Below are 21,668 nucleotides of genomic sequence, written 5' to 3' on the forward strand. Positions count from 1 at the left end.
ACAACAAACATGCTTAAGAAAAACTGCATCGACATAACAGCTATTGACACTACACCAAAAAAACAAGAAAACTCAACAAACTAGTAACTGAAAAACTACAACACAACTACAGGTAATACTTTAAACAAAAATTAAAAGACTCCGAAAAACTGTTATATTATAAACACATAGTACGACCATATCAACTTGCCCTATACCTCGAAACATTAAATAATTGTAACCTAAGAAGACATGTAACTAAAATTAGAATATGTGCACACCGCCTCGAAATCGAAAGAGGCAGGTATCACAATATTCTCAGAAAAGACCGACTCTGCAAGCTTTGCAAAGAGGCAGTGGAAGATGAGGCACATTTTCTCGTGGACTGCAAACAGCTAGAAACGAACAGAAGAAAATATTTTATTACACTCGCACAAGAATTCCCAATATTCCAAACACTAAATAAATACGATTTTTTTTATTATATCATCAACTGCCCTAAAACACAACTCATTACAGTCGCACAACTCTGCTCAGATTTGGACACAGCACGAACTAGCCTTCTAACTAGACCCCCTGCCACTTAATAATATTTATTTATTTTAATTAACCAAATATCGAAGAACAGACAAAAGACAATAGAACCTGTTACACTACATGTACTTTATTAAACAAGAGTTGTAGTTTAGTTTTTTTGATGTTAGCGTTTAATTTTATGTACTTTATTTTTGCTGGTCAACCAGACTATGTTTTTATTATACATATATGAACATGGAAATAAAGTTATTGTATTGTATTGTATTGTTGCATGGTTAATTCATAAGTCAATCTATTAATAGGCTAGTATTGCATTTGCACTTGCAAAGTGGTGAACAGTCCAGATTTCACCGGCCTCGGTGGCGTCGTGGTAGGCCATCGGTCTACAGGCTGGTAGGTAGGCTACTGGGTTCGGATCCAGATACCGACTCCTGGATATCTCAGGAATTGTCACCCAAACCAGAACCCATGATTCTGAATCTTTGGTCCATGCAAATCCCTGAGGAGAAGGAATCTTTTGCTGTGCACTGCTTGTCGGGCATGCTGAAGGAAGGAATCCTGTGTAGGTGGCAGTTTGTCCATTAAACGAATTTTCACACAGAAGGGCCCCTTGACTGATAGAACTCAGAGGGCTGGTTTCGAAAGGATCAGTGGACATACAACGGCTCAACTGGTTGAAAGGCTATATGCGAAAATGTCTCTGTGATATTCTCGCAGGCCTGCCAACATTCCAGGTGGATTTCTGATCCTTTCCACTGAAGACAAAAGGGCAATTCCACGCTAAAGTGGATATGAAGTGAAAAATTAAAATCATGTATTACTTATATATTAAGATTGTTTCTGATGTAAAATTAATTGGAGAATTCAAATCTGATAAGTAAAATATTGTAAAATAAATGGATGTGGTTGACTTTAACCATTTTATGAGGATACCGTCACACTAAAAATATGACACTCCCATCATACACACTATGAATTTGTGTACAGCAGCCATGTAATATTCTTTTTATTAGTGTTTTTGTTTTACCACTAACAAAGTACAACATTGCATGTTTTTTTAGATACAGGTGAAATTAGAAAACAGAATCAGTTTGTAATTCCGTTACCGAAAACAAACAAAAAGTTAGATTATATTGTTCATATATATGTAATCAAGGAATCAACTCATATTCTCTGAGTAAATGTTAATGAACATAGGCCTAATCATACACATTTACTTTCAAATTCATGCATTATTAGTAAAATTATAGCTGTCAACAATTTTGTAATTCCGTTACCATAGGTTTGTAATTCCGTTACCGTCTTTGGTATATTTTGTCAAGAAGCACTTTAGTATAAACCTACATAGTACTAAAATGTTGCACTCTTATCCATATAGTCATATACATCAAGTGATGTACCAACAGGAAGATATATATATATTTTTTTAATCCACACGGTAATACATGTTGTAGTAGTAGTAGTAGTGGCACCAAATGCATTTGAGGAACACACATAGCAAATATAAGTCATCCATTAACAATATAAAAATTAAGAAAATCTTATCAACTTTAACCAAACAGTATTAATTAAAAGCTTATGCTGACTAAAAATATGCAAATTCATGACAAAATAATCAAAACTTACTAATATTATATCGAGCTTGAAATATGAAGTAAAATATGCTCCACCATTTTTTTTTTTTTTTAAATTGCAGGCCAAAAGAAATATGGACAGTACATGGTGTATATAGGGTTTGGGACAGTGTGTGGAAAATTAGGACCTTTGAGATATATTTTAGAGCATTATAAATAGGGATGGGACGATTATTCGATATTACCGAAAACCGCGGTTTTAGGCCCACGGTTCGGTGCACCGTTTCACAATTTGCAAACCGCAGGTAATTTCGATTTTTCATATTATTATTTTTAAATGATACATGTATACATTTTTCTACACCTTGCTGGTAATCCCAATGACCTGAAAAGTATTTTGGCCAATCACAGCATTTGATTCCCTTAAACCTGACATGTTTCCATGGGATATAGGTGAGGGATGACGTTCAGATCCTGCCCGGGACCATAAAACTTGTAACCTCCCAAAATAGGGAGGGACTGACCTCAGTGATCAATCCGCAGAGAGAATAAACATTTTAAGTACAGGTATGTTTCATCCCAGTCGTCAAAATTTTAAAAAGTAAACATATGTTAACTTCAAGAATTATAAAATGGTAACCAATTTCAGTCATTAAAACGATTCAACATCGCTAATTTCTGTAAGTTTTTATCGGGATGAAATCATCCACTGATTCTGAACTACAATGTACACAAACTCATTTGCACTTTTTTTTTTCTTTTTTTTTGTTTAAATAAATCTTTGCAAATTTAGTTTTTTCACTTTCAGTATGAGCGAAAAAATTAAAATAATAATAACTAGTTAAATAATTCATTATTATATATTATGTGCATGTATTTGTGCTTAAAAAAAATAAAAAAATCAGTGATACCTTTTTATGTAACTTGTGTCGAGTTAAATAATCAACAGTAGGCCTATATATACATTTGTGCTTATCGAGTAATCCATCAAGGATTTGACATTATCAAAACAATAATAAACATTACAGAAATATGTCTCGACAGATATCTTTCTTTTAGACTTCTATAATATGTACAATTGCTGTCAAACATTTTAAACATTTACTATGTAATATGTAGTTTAGCGCCGAATTACGTCTCCACTCATATACATGTATGTGTACATATTACTGATACTGAAACTAGTTATCAACTGAAATATTAGTATGAATGCTTAAAACAAGTATAGTGAGTTATTACTTAACGTATAAAATTATACAAAATATTTGCAAACCAAATTTAAAGTAAATAAATTATTTTGTTCAAATGTAAATTCAGAGCGGTAATTCCGTTACCGAACTGGGTAATTCCGTTACCGACATTCAACGTTGTACTACAAAATTATGAAAAGATAATTTGCAATATAATTTCTGTATTGTTGATCTCAAGTCATTAGGTCATCATTTCATCATGAAGATAAATAATTATTTTATCATACTTTACAGAGTTTGTCGATGTTTTGCGGTGCCCGTAAAAATGGTGTCCGTTTTGCGTAATTCCGTTACCAGACTTTAAGTACTCATGCACTACACCTTGCAGTAGGGAGTCTCACTTCTGCCCTTAACAAGCACTAGTGCAGTATTAGTGTATTACATAGTTATATCATTATAATTTTTCTTATGTGGACTAGCCGAGTTTAATGCCTGAAATATCTCTCCAACTCGTAATTCCGTTATCGTGGAATTGCCCAAAAGTAGTGTCAAGCCCGAAAACGCACGAAACATTGGCAGTGCCCTTGTCCGTGGCTCCTCCAGATTGGCACTTATGGCAATGATGCTATGGTACCTGTCATTTTTATCCACGCCCAGAGCAACCCAGAGATGGATCAAATGTTGAATCATAGACAGATCATGAAATGTATGGATCCCTGAAATGTACCAATGACGATGACCACATCTGTGTCGACAGTAGTGCAAGGCGCACATTAAATGAATAATTTTCTTAACCACACTTTCTTTCGTTCAGACTATGTCGACAGTACATGTATACAGGATAGTAACCCTAGCCCCGAATATAACCCATTTTCTTTCTGGGGGAAGCCCTCCATACCTTCATGTTGACTGCGGCTGCATTCAATTCCATGATGCCATACCCACAAATTTATTTCTACCTTCTGTCTCCTAAAGTAGCTAGTGGTCTCACCCTCTACCATCATTACACGCATCTGCATCCAGTCTGTGCATAGCCACACCGTATACAAGTTAATATGGTTAAATGCTGTATAATTTGTGAGAGTGGAATCTGAAACCTTAAAAAATTAAAATGGATTTAAGTTATCACAAGCTTTATTCATGAAATAAACATGAGTCCTATACACAAGAGAATACTTTTAAAGTTATATTGTACACAATAATTATGAACAATAAAGTTTTAATACCAAAAGAGTAAGAAATTGCAAGAAAAATGCACATTCCCACAAAATCTCTCTTTATGACAAACAATCTTGCAATTTTCCAACCTGTGGTGTTAAAATAAATCCACCATTATGAACAGAAAACATCTCACTTCAGAAACAAGATCATATAGTGATTGCATAAGGTACTTGCTTGATTGTAAGTCTATTCAGGGGCCTAATTCACAAAGGTCTCTTAAGCTCTGCTACACAACAAAGCATCCTCTTTGCAAGTCTTTTGGCATGGCACTGTGAGATTGCAAAGTTACGAGAGTTTAGTGAATTAGTCCCCAGATCATGAATTATGCTGCATGGGAGTGACAATGCCTTGCATGATTTTCACAATATTTAACACTTGTACTATGAAAGGCACCCGATGTGTGGTACCATTATTCTGTAGTCAGTTTCTGCTGCCTATGACGACTAATTTAAAAAAAAATTATTATATGTAGATACACCTAATAATATGCAGTATGACTGAAATGTAGAAGACTGCAATTAATAGTATTGCAATTACTGTATAGTTATCTGAAGTCTTGAATACTTTATATTAAAAAAAATAAAAAAATAAAACAAAATAAAACGAAAACGTTTAGCAATTTGACAAATGTGCTTAAATAAAGGAAAACTTGTGACATTCAAAGTGAAATCAGACACTGGATTTTGTTGTTGCCTTATTTGTTGGCAATGTAAGCAATGGGATATTTTCAACACATAATGATATCCGTAACTGTCACATCATCAGCCTTGGTGGTGTAGGTACTGAGTTTGCACCTTGGTACCAGTTGCTACATAGAGTGGGCTCAATGGTTCAGTGGGCTGTGCTTGACCACCACACCGAATTCTCTCTCATTAACCTGGACAGACAGCCCAGATAGTTGAGGTGTGTGCCCATATCAGCATGCTTGAACCTTAATTGTATATACATATAAGAATATTTTTTTTGAAATGAAAATAAATGTTACATCTCTGAAATGTAGCTTGAGGGTTAGGGTACAATGCACAAATACCAAATTGCTAAGTTTTTCTTTTAGTATATTTAAAACCATATTTCACTATTTTGCTTCTTAATACCTGCACTTTAAGAATATACATGTAAATGGATTAGGTTAGTGTCATTTATTATATATCCTAATCAAATCACACACACACTGACTTGTACATATATGATTCAGATTCTAATGTAAATATGTTTTAATCTGAATGTGACCACACTGTCACAGGCCTACAATGTACATGATAAAATGATTTGTGTATAATACTTTATAACTACTAGTTCCATGAATAAAGTTCAAGGACTATAACATAAAAGAATGAACAAATGACAATCGCAGACTGAACACTAATTTTTGTACCCAAGTGTCACGTGTGAGGGTGGGGTGAGGTGGAGGCATGATTGCCTGCAAATTACATGTAAACATTATCCTCCCCCTTCAACTGAAAGGCAAATTAATATGCCTGTGCATGCATCAGCATGAGGTTCAACATTTCATGAGAAATGTCATTTTGTCTGGATGTCAGTTACTCAACTTTAATTATATGTGAATAACCATTTCATTAATTTAATTTGGTGAATGGTTATACTCTAAAATTAAATGATGCAAATTTCAGGATCACTGGAACTTTATTCATGAATTGCAGACTGATTTGTGGTCACATTTGTACTATGGTCCTGTATTAAATTGACCTTCCAAGCATATGGTAACCAAACTAATTCAGCAATAAAGAGGAGTATTTTTCAACTGACTAATTAATCTGCTTACTAAAATGTGTTAAAAATAGGTGACTCCAAATAAGTCTATTAGTTACCTAGGAAAACATATGAGAACAGACCCAAGATTCTGAAAGATTGTTCCCTGTCCACTGGTTGATGAAAGATTTGGGGAAATGTGAACATTCGATGATAAAACAATGCTGAGGTACTCCTGGTTAGTAAATTGTATATGTGATGTTAAAAACATAAATATACTGACAAACAATGATTAAATTATATTAAACAAATTATTTCTCTGTTTTTAAGTACAAGTGTTTATGAGAACAAATTAACAGTCTTCAAGAATGATGATGCTAAAATAATCTTTCTTCAATAAACTGTCTATTAGTAACAGATGACAACTGTAAGTCACTGCTCCAGGCGACAGATGTTCAAGAATGATGATGCTAAGATAATCTTTCTTCAATAAACTGTCTATTAGTAACAAATGACAACCGTAAGTCACTGCTCCAGGCGACAGATGTTCAAGAATGATGATGCTAAGATAATCTTTCTTCAATAAACTGTCTATTAGTAACAAATGACAACCGTAAGTCACTGCTCCAGGCGACAGATGTTCAAGAATGATGATGCTAAGATAATCTTTCTTCAATAAACTGTCTATTAGTAACAAATGACAACCGTAAGTCACTGCTCCAGGCGACAGATGTTCAAGAATGATGATGCTAAGATAATCTTTCTTCAATAAACTGTCTATTAGTAACAAATGACAACCGTAAGTCACTGCTCCAGGCAACAGATGTTCAAGAATGATGATGCTAAGATAATCTTTCTTCAATAAACTGTCTATTAGTAACAAATGACAACCGTAAGTCACTGCTCCAGGCAACAGATGTTCAAAGCTACATGCATGTGTATCTTATACAATATAACCCATTTTTTTTACTCTTGCATTAAACTGAAGCCATCAGAGCAGAACGAAGTCCATTTGCAAAGCAGTTGCTTGATGCCTGATCAGACCATTTCTTGATCCAATCAGTTCTCCCAACTGGTGTAACAAAGGCCATGGTATGTACTATCATGTATGTGGTAGGGCGCATTTAAAGATCTGTTGCTGTTAATTGAAAAGAGTAGCACATGGTGTGAGTGACATCAGCAGATTTCATCTCTCATTATATGTGGTCCTTAACCATATGACTGCCACCATAAAACCATTATTAAAATGTGCTGAGTGTGTTGTTAAATAAAACATCCTTTCCTTCTTAAATTTAAGCCATAATATACATAGTTGCTATGAGTTACAAACAAATTAAATAGATATGGTAGTGCTAATTTGTTTTCCTTTTTTGTATTTTTTAAAACTTTATTAATATATGCAATAACTATAAGAATGTAAATCTGTTTACAGAATGAGTGGAACATGTAACTAACAAAGACCTGCAAAGAATTAAAAATTCCGTTTCCTAAATTATAAAACAATAAACTCAACAATAAATAACATACTGCCATCTGAGAAATATTGTTCATGGATTCAAATGAAATATTTAAAATAACAAGATAAAAAGTGTGAAAATCTACAAACATTTCAAATTTGTTTTGGCACAACACTAAGATGCTTACAGACATGAAGGCAGTTGAAATACACTAGCTAACTGAAAAGATAAAATTCTTGTGGGATGTCATCTTAAGTTGTGAGTGAACAGCCATATTCTGATTTGAGGGTGGAATTGAAAGTGAAGAAAACTTGAGGTGTTTTCTCTTTTATGAATACTTCACCTGTCCTCAAACAAAATGCATATTCCCCTAAGGATAGTAGTCTGGTTCGAACATCCCAACAGACAATGGGATGGCCTAAAATTCTCTTCTACCGAGTCCTCCTTCCTGTTCTGGTCATGTGACTGTAACTTCTTTTCCCTGAGCAAATCACACGGAAAATTGGAAACGGGAAGGCCTGAGAGGGTATAACCCCTTGAAGACAGTTGAAGTATTCATAAAAAGTGAAAACACTTCACATTTTCTTTTAAACTTCACCTGTCCTCACATAAAATACAGCATTCAACAAAAGGTGGTGGGTTTTATACTCCAAAGATGCATTCGTATTCTCCCCATAAACTTGGGATGTTCAAACCAAACCACTATCCTTAGGGGAATATGCATTTTGTTTGAGGACAAGTGAAGTTGAAAAAAAAAATGCCTTCCTACTTCTACAGACCTCACCATTTAAGGGGAGCTATCACTCAGGCTCTCTATCACTCCCCTGATACTAGTTCTAGAAGACACATTTTAGCTCCTTAGCTTTTGAATTATTTAAAAAAAAAAAACCCTCCAAAAATGACCCCCAAACCAAGAAAAGGATTAAATATCAATGCTTAATATTGTAATATCTACAATGGCTCCCCATAATCCAATATCTTCAATGGCTCCCCATAATCTAATATCTTCCATGGCTCTCCATAATCTAATATCTTCAATAGCTCCCCATAATCTAATATCTTCCATGGCTCTCCATAATCTAATATCTTCAATAGCTCCCCATAATCCAATATCTTCAATGGCTCCCCATAATCTAATATCTTCCATGGCTCTCCATAATCTAATATCTTCAATAGCTCCCCATAATCTAATATCTTCAACGGCTCCCCATAATCCAATATCTTCAACGGCTCCCCATAATCCAATATCTTCCATGGCTCCCCATAATCTAATATCTTCAATGGCTCCCCATAATCTACGTTACGGGAACAATTAATCTCTCCCCTCAATTTTGTTTTTCATGGCAAGATCTACAAGACAACACCAATATTAATTACTTTTTGTTGTTGTTCAGGTTTGAATCAAATCAAACTGTGGTGTGGTGGTATGATAACCACAGGCCTGTGTGAGGTGTCTAGTGCTGTAGTTGGCTTGACCTTCTCGCTTTCAGCTGCAGCCACCGGATAGTCTAACGACAAAAAGGTAGGCAGAGGCATGGAAGTCCTACTCTTCCGGTACATAACCTCTCTGCAGGCAAGACTCTCTCATTGCCCCCTGCTAACATAGCTTGGCACAACACGGTAACTGGGCCCTTACAGACTCGGGCTAGAATGAGGGGGATCTCGGAGCAGCTGGAGCCCCAGAGGTGCAGTGTGCACGACCCATCGACGTATGGACATGCTCTGACACTCATTAATCCAGCTCCTGCCATGGACAAATAGCACGGACGTACAGAGTACGTTAGTCATGAAAGACAATCTGTCTAAGAGATGGAATAAAATAAAACCCGGACAGATGTCATTCGTCAGCCTTGGAGGGCAAGACATCTAGAAGACAAAATCAAATCAACCCACTGGATAGAATGGATTCATGAACCCTGTAAAGCAACCATTCTAATAGAGATAACTTGACAAAAATCACAGCCTGTGTCACTAGGAGTGTAATGTCAGGCTTTGCTGAATACTACATTATCATCAGATCAGAATAACCTGTCATTTTACTTTGATTTAAAAAAATATTTTTTATCGTTTTTGCTATAAATGTTTTTAAGTTGTTCACAAAACTTATCCTGAATATATCACTGGACTAAAGAAGTAAAATGTTTTAATAAAATTACACAAATAAAAAGATTAATTTAACAGAATTAGTTTGAAAATTATTCTTAAAGATTCTGTCTTTCTTGTAATTCACAGATTTTACTGATTCAAAATACACAAGGTTTGTGTTTATATTTAATTTATTATAACATTATGTTTCTTATAGTTATTTTGATTTCATCACATATGTGTACATGTTGCAAAAAAAAACACCCCCCAAAATCGCCAACAATAATCTCATTTCCACACTATTCTTCGAACAAAATAATAATAATAATTTAACATTGTCCATTTGTTGATGTGGTGAGTTACCTTGAATGTCTCAATAGCCCAAACCATGACCTATGCCAGGAGTTTCAGCTAAATTGCTGAATTAACTGATGTGCATGGACCGAGGGTGATGTGACCTGAACAGATAATTCAAGTCTAAAGTCATAGTATTGGAACACAAACTCGAAACAGTTTTGACATGCCCACATCCTTGCAAAGTTTGGGTATTTCCCCCTGGCCCCTACCTCTGGCATGGCCAGTGAGTTGGTCCAGGATGGAACAGATGTAATGGACCACAATACCATGCATCAACGGCTATCATGACTTATTTTAAATAACAAACATAGAGGAATGACAGGTGGTCCACTGTCATTATAAATCATTGTAAATCATCATAAAAATATATTTCCCTTTCAGTTAATCTTTTGAAGTTCTGATTTTGCAATATATAACTACATGAGCAAAGTGTATTTTGTAATATATTTCCCTTTCAGTTAATCTTTTGAAGTTCTGATTTTGCAATATATAACTACATGAGCAAAGTGTATTTTATAATATATTTCCCTTTCAGTTAAGCTTTTGAAGTTTTGATTTTTTAATATATAACTACATGAGCAAAGTGTATTTTGTAATATACAAGTATGAGCTGTAGAAATGCTAAATTAAATGCAAGCATGTTCAAATGACTTTATCAAATTCATGAGGATTGCAATAAAATATGTAAACTGATTAAGAACTGGTATTAATATCAATTATAATATACTGCCTTTCTATCTACTGACATACAAATTACTTAGGTAAAACATGCTAGGAAAGTATAACATGAATGGAATACTTTAATTCATAGAAAAGAAATCACAGCAATCATAAACAGTAGAAAAACAATACAATATCCTATTTTAACAATTACATTAAAATAAGGCTCAGAGTAAAGCAATTTACATTTGTACAAATATATATAATTATATATAGATTAAAAATAATTTATAACAGTAAGCTTTAGAGTTGACAACAAGAATGTAATAAAGTGCTACAGAGATATCCATTGGGCTGCAACTATAACAATTAATATATTCTGTATCTGAAGATAACAAGTAGCAACTTGATCACCGTCAACCCCTTCGTAAACATTTTGTTTATATTAATCCTGAAGAAAACTATAAATGGAGAAAAAGACCACCTATACTATTGAATGACTAATTACTCCATAAAGAATTTTTTTGATTGCACACGTGTCCGAGAGGTAATACGTATGCATACAAATAACACAATAAAATATTATGGTTGCTGTAAAATACATATAACCAAAGCTTATAATACAGCACTTGCAAAGATAATATACATTCTCATTATACTGGATTCAAAAGAATGAAGGCCATACAAAATGAGCAATTAAGTGTACTATGTTATTCATAACAATGCTGAAATGGCTAGTCTATTGTGGAGAGTACACCAGTGACACAACCGTTTCATTTTATTATCTCCATCACAGCCACAGCAGAGGTTATCAGTTTACACTTCAAAGAAGTGGTCACACCTTACTTCCCCCAAATCACTTTGAGCAGAATGACAAACAGCTCACCTTGGATTTCTACTTCTAATAATTAGGAAGATGTTAAATGTATAGTATTAACTAGAAATGAGTAAACACAGCAACGTTTACATATGAAAATCTGCAACGTCTGCCTGGTACAGACCAAGATGCGTCACGTGGACACACTGACAGATGGAATTGTCAACTTTATTTTCTGTTTGATTTCTGAACGGCACATGGGGCAGAGGTCAACTGACTGTGAACACTTCGGACAGCAACAAACATGGCCACAATTGAGGAATATAATTTGTGACTGAAACGAAAACATAATCTCTCAGTTAGCACAGTAAACAAGCAAAACATTTGTTGTTCTTTACATCTTGATATATAATAGTAAAAAAAGAGTTTTAACAATACAGAATATATAGAACAAATGCAAGCACAGTATTTAATTGTAATACATTGAATATTATCCTCGTGGCAATAAAACAAAACCAAGAGTAGATGATATATTACATTATTTGTTATTTATGCCAAAAGAAATTGCTAGAAAAAATTATGAAAAAAAAGAGATGTGATTATTTTATATTATTTATAATTTATTGTTTTATACGGCATTTACTTCTCTTCACTGAAAATAACTCACTGCCTAAAGATGATGTCACACAATACGAGTGCCTCATACAAGGATAGCAATAAGAATAACCGATTGACTTTACAATTTCGGTGCCTATTCTCATACAAGCCATACAACTATATTATGTAACACTCGAGGGGATGAGTGGGTGTAGATCCAAACATTATGTAGCATTACAGGTGGTGGTTGCGTGTATTTAACAGCGTTACAAAACACACTTTAAAACATTTTAATTACTAAAATCATTTATTTTGTTTTGTGTTTTTCATACCTGCTCTGTCACGGTGACAATGTTTAACGTAGGTAGTTACATACAATATATAAGGATTATAAATTGAATTGAAATGCGTATAGATCTGCACTGTCCCAAATAGCAAAACAGTACGTTAGAATTATATTACACCCATTGCATCACTGGTTTGTGAATATTTTAGGGGCGTATGGTCTAGCATTACAGGGGGAAGGGAGGGTGTCTATTTTTCACCAAAATAGCCCCATTCTAGACACTCATATTGTATGGCACTGCCTTAAGTGAATGTACCAAATTTAATGATATAAATATGATAAAAACATTTAAAAAAATTCTTTCTGTATGTTTGAACAGACTGTAGTTTGCTACGCACTTCATGCTCCATGCAGACGACACACTCAGAGTTAATGCCCCTGGCGACAATGGAGAGCTGTCTGGAGGGATGTTTGGCGTCGGAGGAGGCTGTTGGTTCTGGCGGAGCAGACGGCTCAGGGTGAACTTCTTTTGAAGACGTCTGCAAAAATACAACCTGTTGTAGATAATAAACTAATACGACTTGCTGTAGATAGTAAAATAATACAACTTGTTGTAGATGATAAACTAATATAATTTGCTGTAGATGATAAACTAATACAACTTGCTGTAGATGATAAACTAATACAACTTGCTGTAGATACTCCTTGCTGTAGATGATAAACTAATACAACTTGCTGTATATGATAAACTAATACAACTTGCTGTAGATGATAAACTAATACAACTTGCTGTAGACTGTAAACTAATACAACTTGCTGTAGATGATAAACTAATACAACTTGCTGTAGACTGTAAACTAATACAACTTGCTGTAGATGATAAACTAATACAACTTGCTGTAGACTGTAAACTAATACAACTTGCTGTAGACTGTAAACTAATACAACTTGCTGTAGATGATAAACTAATACAACTTGCTGTAGATAGTAAACTAATACAACTTGCTGTAGATAGTAAACTAATACAACTTGCTGTAGATATTTACACAAGCATTGTTATTTTGAGAAGCTTAAAAAAGGAGGCAACTTATTACAGATAATAAACTTTAAAAAATGTTTTACACAATAAAAACCAAAAACCCCCACTGCTAACAATATTACAATTAGGTATCTGACAAAATCTCAGTAAGAAATAAAATACGACAAGAATTAATGAACAAAAGCACTGTTTGTGCAGTACTAGCCTGACTAAACTTGAGTGACATTTTAATCTTCATGTATTGTTTGTCAATAACAAGATGTTTAAATTGAAAGTAGGTCATGTGATTACAGGACTTTAAATAAAGACTTGTGAAAAGCCAAAAGCAGTCCATTTTTTAAACCCAGCAGGTGAAATATAAATTCATCTGCTAAAGCTACCAAAAAATTGTGAGTAATTTTTGAAGACAGATGTATGTACGATTATCTTATCTGCTATTTAGCTGAAAATTCTGTTATACTTAAATTCCATAATGCTCTAAAATACATCTCAGAGGTTTTAAATTTTCAAATACCATCCCAAACCTCACGCTGTCTTATTCCCAGAAGGCCAGTTTTTCTTAGCAGGACATGTTTCTTTTGGCCAGCTATGTTAAAAACATAACTGCAGGCCGTAGTTTACTTCCTGTTTCAAGTCCTGGATTACCGTGTCTCAGCATTCCCTTCTCACCAGTGATACAATGTGTATTAAAGTCATGAGCTATTCTATTATACTGTCATTGTGTAAAGTGATTATTCAGCCAGATTACCAATTGTCAAACCACTAGAAACAAAATCAATCCATTCTTTAATGCCTTCAATAATTCATTTATGCCTTCAATAATTCATTTATCCCATAAACTGTAAATCAATAAATCAATGTTTGTAACGATTAGGCTGTTAAATAAAAACAGAACGCCGCTGACCTTAGTTTCTGAAGTACATGTATGTACCTTTTGGTCTGGCATTAAATACATTTGGAAAAAAAGAAAGAAAAAAATGTTTTATTTAACGATGTGCTCAACACATTTTATTTATGGTTATAGGTAAGGACCATACAGATATTGAGAGAAGAAACCCGCTGTCTCTACTTCATGGGCTACTCTTTTCAATTAGCAGCAAGGGATCTTTTATATGCACCATCCCACAGACAGGATAGTACATACCACGGCCTTTGATATACCAGTCGTGGTGCACTGGCTGGAACTAAATACATTTGAAAATATTATAAACAATGTGTAAATCATCAGTACAAAAAATTTACTTGCAGGAAATATTTCACCCTGTTTAATAACTAATGTGAATGCCTCTTTAATCCAAGATTTTAAACTGAACCCACCTCAAACTGATCAGTATCAAAGTTCTTCACCTTACTGTTGGCCAGGAATTCAGCTATCTGTTTAAGAATGGCTTTTCTAATGCCAAGCTCGTGTACACCCATCTACAAGTTTGAAACAAAACGTTACTACAGAGAAAGTCAAACAAACAACACTGTCGATGTACACAGTTAAACAACTGTTAACAAGATCTTGTTACTGACATTGACTGTATCTGCACAAGTTTTAATTATGGATCAATGGAACATTAAAACTATTCTGCACTATGTTTTAACTACACATTAGGATAAGTCTACACAGAGCTAAATGCGATTATTGTCAAGTTTAAGATTATCTGCACAAGTTTAATTATGGATCGATGAAACATTAAAACTATTCTGCACTATGTTTTAACTACACATTAGGATAAGTCTAGACAGAGCTAAATGTGATTATTGTCATGTTTAAGAATATCTCCTCAAGTTTTAATTATGGATCAATTTTAATATTGTAAATTCTGCACCGACTAAATTTCACAAAATGTCTACACAGACCTGTCTGAGGTCGTCGTCACTGAGCTGTAACAATATTTCCTCCGTGATCCGGTTTCGAGCAACCAAAGGAATGTAGTCCTTGGCACCGGCAGCCTGCAATATCTTCACAACTGACGCATCCAGAGTGTTTTCCTGTCATAATGAGATAACAGTTAACAAACATTCATGACAACAAAAATTCCATTTGAAACACAGCAGATGTGTGTCCTGTCGTAATGATAACAGTTAACAAACATTCATGACAACAAAAACTCCATTTGAAACACTGCAGTTGTGTGTCCTGTCGTAATGATAACAGTTAACAAACATTCATGACAACAAAAACTCCAATTGAAATACAGCAGATGTGTGTCCTGTCGTAATGATAACAGTTAACAAATATTCATGACAACAAAACCTCTATTTGAAACACAGCTGATGTGTGTTATGTTAAAAGATTTTCTTGTCAGTTCTCAGCTGGAAAGTACAGTGAAACCTGTCTAAACTGGACACCATGGGAGGAATTAAACAGACTGGTTTTAAGGGCATCCGGTTTAGAGAGGTTCTTTTCTGTACTCATATATATATATATATTTAAAACATCCATGCTTTAGGGAATTCCAGTTTACAGAAGGGCCAGTTTTGAGGGGTTTCACTGTATTAATATTATATTAACATCAAAAGTTACAATGGATAGAAGAGACAATCGATATAGTGTTAAACACTGTTAATTTAAACATTGGAGAAAACTTGGAGTGTTTTCTCTTTTATAGATACATTACCTGTCCTCAAACAAGTGCACCTCCCCCCCATGCAAGTGGTCTGGTCCGAACATCCCAACAGCCAATGGGATGGCCTAAATTCTTCTACTGCATACTGCTCTCTAGTTCCGGTCACATGACTGTAACTTCCTTCTTTTTCCCTGAGTGCATCGCACGGAGAACAGGAAGCGGGGAGGCCCGGGCGGGATGAATCTTGAGGACAGGTAATGTATCTATAAAAGAGAAAACACTCCAAGTTTTCTCCATTTCTATAGACATTACCTGTCCTCAAACAAGTGCAGCATTCAACAGATGGTGGTGGGTGCCAAAATCCGTAGATGCTTGTGATAACTCCCCAACCGGAAAGAGGCTGACTAGTGGAAGAATAAGGCCAACCTTGGTAAGCTCTCCTCCTAGGGATGCCCGTCACAGACCAATGCAGGTGATGTTAGTAACAACAACCAGAATGGTGGCATCCGTCAGCAGTGGCAGGTACGGCTCCTAGAACACATGGACCAGGAGGCGGAAGCCACATCTCATGCTGGTTCTGACAGGGTGGGAAGACGTAGCCACCAGGGATGCAGGTGTTAGGTAACCCTCACGTATTGAAGTGTTATAGTTTTTCAATAACAAGCGACAACCTAATGAGGTGCATCCGTCAGAACATTGAACAAAACAAGACCCCCGAGTGTTTTCTGTCTAGTACACCAAAGATCTGTTAGTTCAATAACGACAACCAATAACCACATGCAGTGCAGGGTAAAGGTTATCGAGACAAAAGTTCCGGCACCAGTACGTGAACTGTGCAAAAGAACAAAAGTTTAAGCAATCCTCATCTGTCGATTCGATGGACATCTCGGTATGCAGCCCAGAATCAGACAGACATCAACGGCGACGAGGGCGGCTTGTATTCAACAGAGTCTGTGCAGCAACAACCGGACCCAGATGGTGGAACCCCTCAACGTCTTCTGTGGAGACATCCCTCAGATAATAGTTGGTGAAGATGGAGTCCGTAGCCCAGAACCAACCAGTGATAATGTGCTGAATGGGTGTGTTGCAGTGCAGGGACATCGTGGCAGCCAAGGCACGGAGTTCATGCGGATTAGAAGCAGACGGAGCAGGTAAACCCTCCTTCTGATAGGCGGTCAGGATAGAAGACCGGATCCAGGTGGCCACCGTGTTCTTGGTAAGATCCCTCAACCGACTCTGGTTACAGGAGAGGAAAAGTCTTTTGCGATGTTGTCGAAAAGATCTGGTCCTCTCGATGTACTGGTGCAGGGCTCTAACAGGGCACAACGCCAAGTCCTCAACGTCCGCTGGACCAACGATAGAGGAGAGGGCCTGCACAGCATACGAACGAGGCGCTTGGTCTGGTAACTGATTCTTTGCAACAAAGTTCATGAGTAACCCCAAGTTGACTGCACGCCGATCTCGGTGAAAACGTACCAAGTCTACATCAAGAGCATGGAGTTCTGAGACATGGGCAGCCGTGGCGAAACCGAGTAAAAACACCGTCTTAAGCGTCAAGTCTTGCAGGGAAGAGGATTCGATCGGCTTATAAGGTGCAGTCGATAACGCTCGTAACACCAGATTCAGGTCCCATCTTGGTGGCCGAAACCAGTGTACTTGATCTTCAAGGCGAAACCCTTTGATCATCTTATGGATCTCAGGAATACCCGATAACTTCGTTCCAGTAGTGACATCACGAACAGTAGCGATGACCGAAACGTACCCAGCGATGGTAAATCATAAAGTGGTCCGCAGATACAGCAAAAAATCAGCAAGACGAGGTATTTGAATCGTCTGAGGGTTGAGTTTTTTTGCTGGACACACCATCGGTGAAGACAAAGCCATCTGACGTTGTAAGCCGCAGTAGTAGATGATCTGTGCGCTTTCAAAATGGCCGCCGTAGACTGTGAAGAAAAACCTTTCTTCCTCAAACTCTTGGAGATACAGTCCACGCGTGCAGTTGGAACAACTGTGGATGTGGATGGTATAGTCTTGACGTGGGATGCAGCAACAGATGATCCCAGTCTGGCAGCGATAAAGGATGTGGATCGGCAAGACGTATTAGATCTGGATACCACATCCTGGATGGCCACATCGGAGCAATGAGTAACAGGCGACAATGGTACAGCTGAAACCTCTGAAGCACCCTTGGAAGGAGGATTGGTGGAGGAAAAGCGTATGCGTCCATCTGTTCCCAGCTGATGGCCAATGCGTCGAGATCCAGAGCTTCGGGATCCGGCACCGGAGACACGTAAACCCTCAGCTGATGGTTGAATCGTGTGGCGAAAGGATCGATGTTTGGTGTGCAAAGTCTGTCGCACACCCATCGAAACGCTTCGGGATGGAGCATCCATTCCGTCAGATGTGGAGACAACGACCGAGACAGTGTGTCGACTAGTACATTGGAAACCCCTGGAATATGGCGAGCCCGAAGTTGCAACGGAATCTCGTCAACCAGCTTGTAGAGACGATAAGTCAACTGCAGCAGACTGCTGGAGTGGGTTCCGCCCCGACGGTTGATATAAGCCACTGCGGTGGTACTGTCTGTGGCTACCATGAGAGAGGCGCCTGACGGCATCTCTCGCCAATGAAGGATGACGTAACTGCCAACATCTCCAACAGGCTGATGTGTAGATCGGCTTCATCTGGAAACCACAGCCACCAACTGGGACTGGACTGCAAGGCGACTGGTAACCGGATCAGCAAATCTGCGTTATTGTACTGAATGCATGGATTCAGAAACAAACTGGATACCACGACCTCTAAGCGTCAAATGTTGCGCCAATGTCAAAATTACTCTTGCAATGATACTTCATGAAACAGTAATAGAGTGATTCAGGAATCAAGACATCGGAAACAGCGACCCCGTGATACAGGCAAGAGCCAAGACAGCGTAGCAACTCGCTACGCTACATGCCCGATATACCTGGAAGTGAAGCAACGCAAAACAGCAACCGACTAAAATCCACGGTCGTCACACCACCCGGTGCGAAACAGCAGCAGAGACCATCTAGACAGCATCGGTCACGAACTCTGGCGGTAACAACAGTGAACGTCAGTGAGTTGATAAGCCGCAATGAACCCCGTACCACGCAATGGCAACTGGATAACTCCGGAACCAGCGGAAGTAGCGACTGTCTTGCATCGCCACCGGATATAGAGAACGATCTGCCGATTGTCGCTGAACCTTCCTCGAACATCGGTGCACGGGATCTCAACACAAGTGACCGTACCAGTAGACTGTCTTCGTCACCAACCCGGAACGCTTGTAACGTCGAACCCCTTCACGGCAAAGAGCCGTATGTAGACCACAGGTCTGCCAAGATTACCAGCTTGTGCTGAAAGTCGAGAATGGATCGCTTCAGGCAAGTCGGTTGACGATAAGTGTGCAATCGTAGTGCACATCGACGTCACGGAAGATATAAGGTAGACCAACATCAAAGTCGACGGCTGGAACAAGGCATATCCTCTGGCATCCTGCACATGAGGAGTTATGGTCGCCATGTACATGTACGCTGAACTGAAGCCATCGACAGGATGTGCCAATCTGTAAGTTCTAGGAAGACTTCTGGTCCCGCCGGAAACAGCGTCATCCAAAGCCGGCGCCACACCGTTGAAGGATAGATTGAAGACGGGAGACAATCAGTCACAGCCATGTGGGTCACTGCGTCCGGATCTTCTATAACGGAAGGTGCCGACGCATCATCTGGAAAATCAGTCAGTAACCTGGCACAGGCACTTCGATCCAATGTACTGGCTGCAATTGGAAACACGGACCGTGGACGGTCCCGTCAGGAGCCGGTGTAACCCTGGACGCTGCACCACTTCGATCGATCACGGGACCACTTCGATCGATCACGGGACGATGGTACTGAACGGTGAGCCGATGACGCAGCAATCTTCCAGTTCGTTACAGGGCTCCGTCTGCTTGCTGGAACAACGATCCGCACGGGCCGGTTACTGGTAGCCGTGTAAACCGACGGGGGCCTGTGGCAGCCAACGATCGAATACCGACATCTGCCGGTGGAACCTCCGTGGCGATCATCGAAACCGGACCCTTCTTGGCTGAAACAGGTGGATGGGCCAGTGGTGGTAGCATATCAGATATGACAGCCAGACAATCCCTCAGTGACAGGTGGTCCGCCGCATCCAGATCTTCCAGCACCGCAAGAACCGATACATCATCAGAAAGTCACGTAGCACCCATGAACAGGCCAGTCGCTCTGGTCATGGCCCGATGGAAATACCGGAGAACCGGACCGTGGGCGGTCCCGTGTGGATACCAAGGAACGGATGACCACATCGTCGTTGGATGTGGCAAGGACGGCAACATGTCGTAGACGGCCGCCAAGCAATCCCTCATAGTCATATGGTCCGTAGAGTCGGGCTCTTCAATGACAGATGCCGCAGGCGCTTTATCACCAAGTCTCGTAGAACTCGAGCACAGGTCAATCGATGTACCGTAATGGAAGCCGCCGGTTAACCGGACCGTGGATGGTCCCGTCTAGCCCTCGGAGGCCTTGGAAGCCACATCAACTGAAGGTTGGCACTGACGATCTGTGGAACCCGTAGGGAGCCATACAGGTCATGTGGAACGGCTACGGTCCCGGCTCTGATGCGCCGAAGAGGACTTCCCCGCCGAAGATCGGTGAGCCTTAGAATCCGTGGAGCGTCTATCTGAATGAGCCGGCTTCTTAGAAGGCTGCGTAGAGACCGCAGGCCTGTCATCCGAAGTCTTAGGTATCGGTGGAGCTGAAGAAGCCGCACCCCCTGAAGAGGGGACTGGAACCGGACCTGACCCCGAACCTGCCGGTTTGGGTAAGGTCGCCATTGACGCCATTGTTTCTTCCAGCATGGTCGGTAGAATTGAACGTAACACTTCCGCCACGGAGTCAGCAATCGAAGACGAAGATTCCACCTTCTTGGTCCTCGAAGATTCCACCTACTTGGTCCTCGCTGACACCACCTTCAGGTAAGCCGCGAACTCGACATCAGACAAGCCCGCACAAAGGTCGCATCTAGAAGTGAGGCCACACGAACACGACAACCTGGACATAAGTCGTGTGGGTCGCCGCCGGCACTAACTTCTTGCAGCATAACACGCTCGAACTAGTCGCCTGAACATTATCAGATATGATAATAGTAATTTTTCAATCTGTGAAAAGAAAGAAAAACCAACCATAACACAAATACAAAGCCGGTCCGACACGACAACCAGCGATATAACAACATTTCATGTAATTAACACTTGGCAAGTCAAGCGAAATACGCGAAAGACATACGAAAGCTAACGAAAATTAAGGTGAAAAACATTTCACCCAAACACAAAGCCAGTCAACACAGACGCCATTTTGCAAATGGCGTCCGACACGACAACCGGCAATATAAACAACATTTCATGTAATTAAACGCTTGGAAAGTCAAGCGAAATACGCGAAAAGAACATACGAAAGCTAATGAAAACGAAGGTGAAAAACATTTCACCCAAACACGAATACAAAACCAAAGGTCTTATAAAAAAGTTGACTCCAAACAGAGCCAAGCAAAAGGATGTCCAGACCC

The 21,668-nt window shown here is 38.5% G+C and overlaps 1 protein-coding gene across 3 annotated transcripts in view; it reads right to left on the reverse strand.

The window, feature by feature from the left end:
- Nucleotides 1–4,396: 4,396 nt before the first annotated feature.
- Nucleotides 4,397–21,668, reverse strand: part of LOC121382659 (E3 ubiquitin-protein ligase LRSAM1-like) — a 45,670-nt gene continuing 28,398 nt past the window's right edge. For 2 of the 3 annotated variants that reach the window (XM_041512194.1, XM_041512192.1), the window contains exons 21-24: nucleotides 15,358–15,489; nucleotides 14,827–14,928; nucleotides 12,869–13,024; nucleotides 4,397–11,921 (exon numbers count right to left, since the gene is read on the reverse strand). In XM_041512194.1, coding sequence (XP_041368128.1) covers nucleotides 11,781–11,921; nucleotides 12,869–13,024; nucleotides 14,827–14,928; nucleotides 15,358–15,489 — 531 coding nt within the window. In that variant the 3' untranslated portion in view covers nucleotides 4,397–11,780. The remainder of the gene's footprint in view (nucleotides 11,922–12,868; nucleotides 13,025–14,826; nucleotides 14,929–15,357; nucleotides 15,490–21,668) is intronic. The other variant, XM_041512195.1, reaches the window with a different exon arrangement.

Source organism: Gigantopelta aegis, chromosome 10 (assembly GCF_016097555.1).
Source record: "Gigantopelta aegis isolate Gae_Host chromosome 10, Gae_host_genome, whole genome shotgun sequence".
Classification (NCBI taxonomy): Eukaryota; Metazoa; Mollusca; class Gastropoda; order Neomphalida; family Peltospiridae; genus Gigantopelta; species Gigantopelta aegis.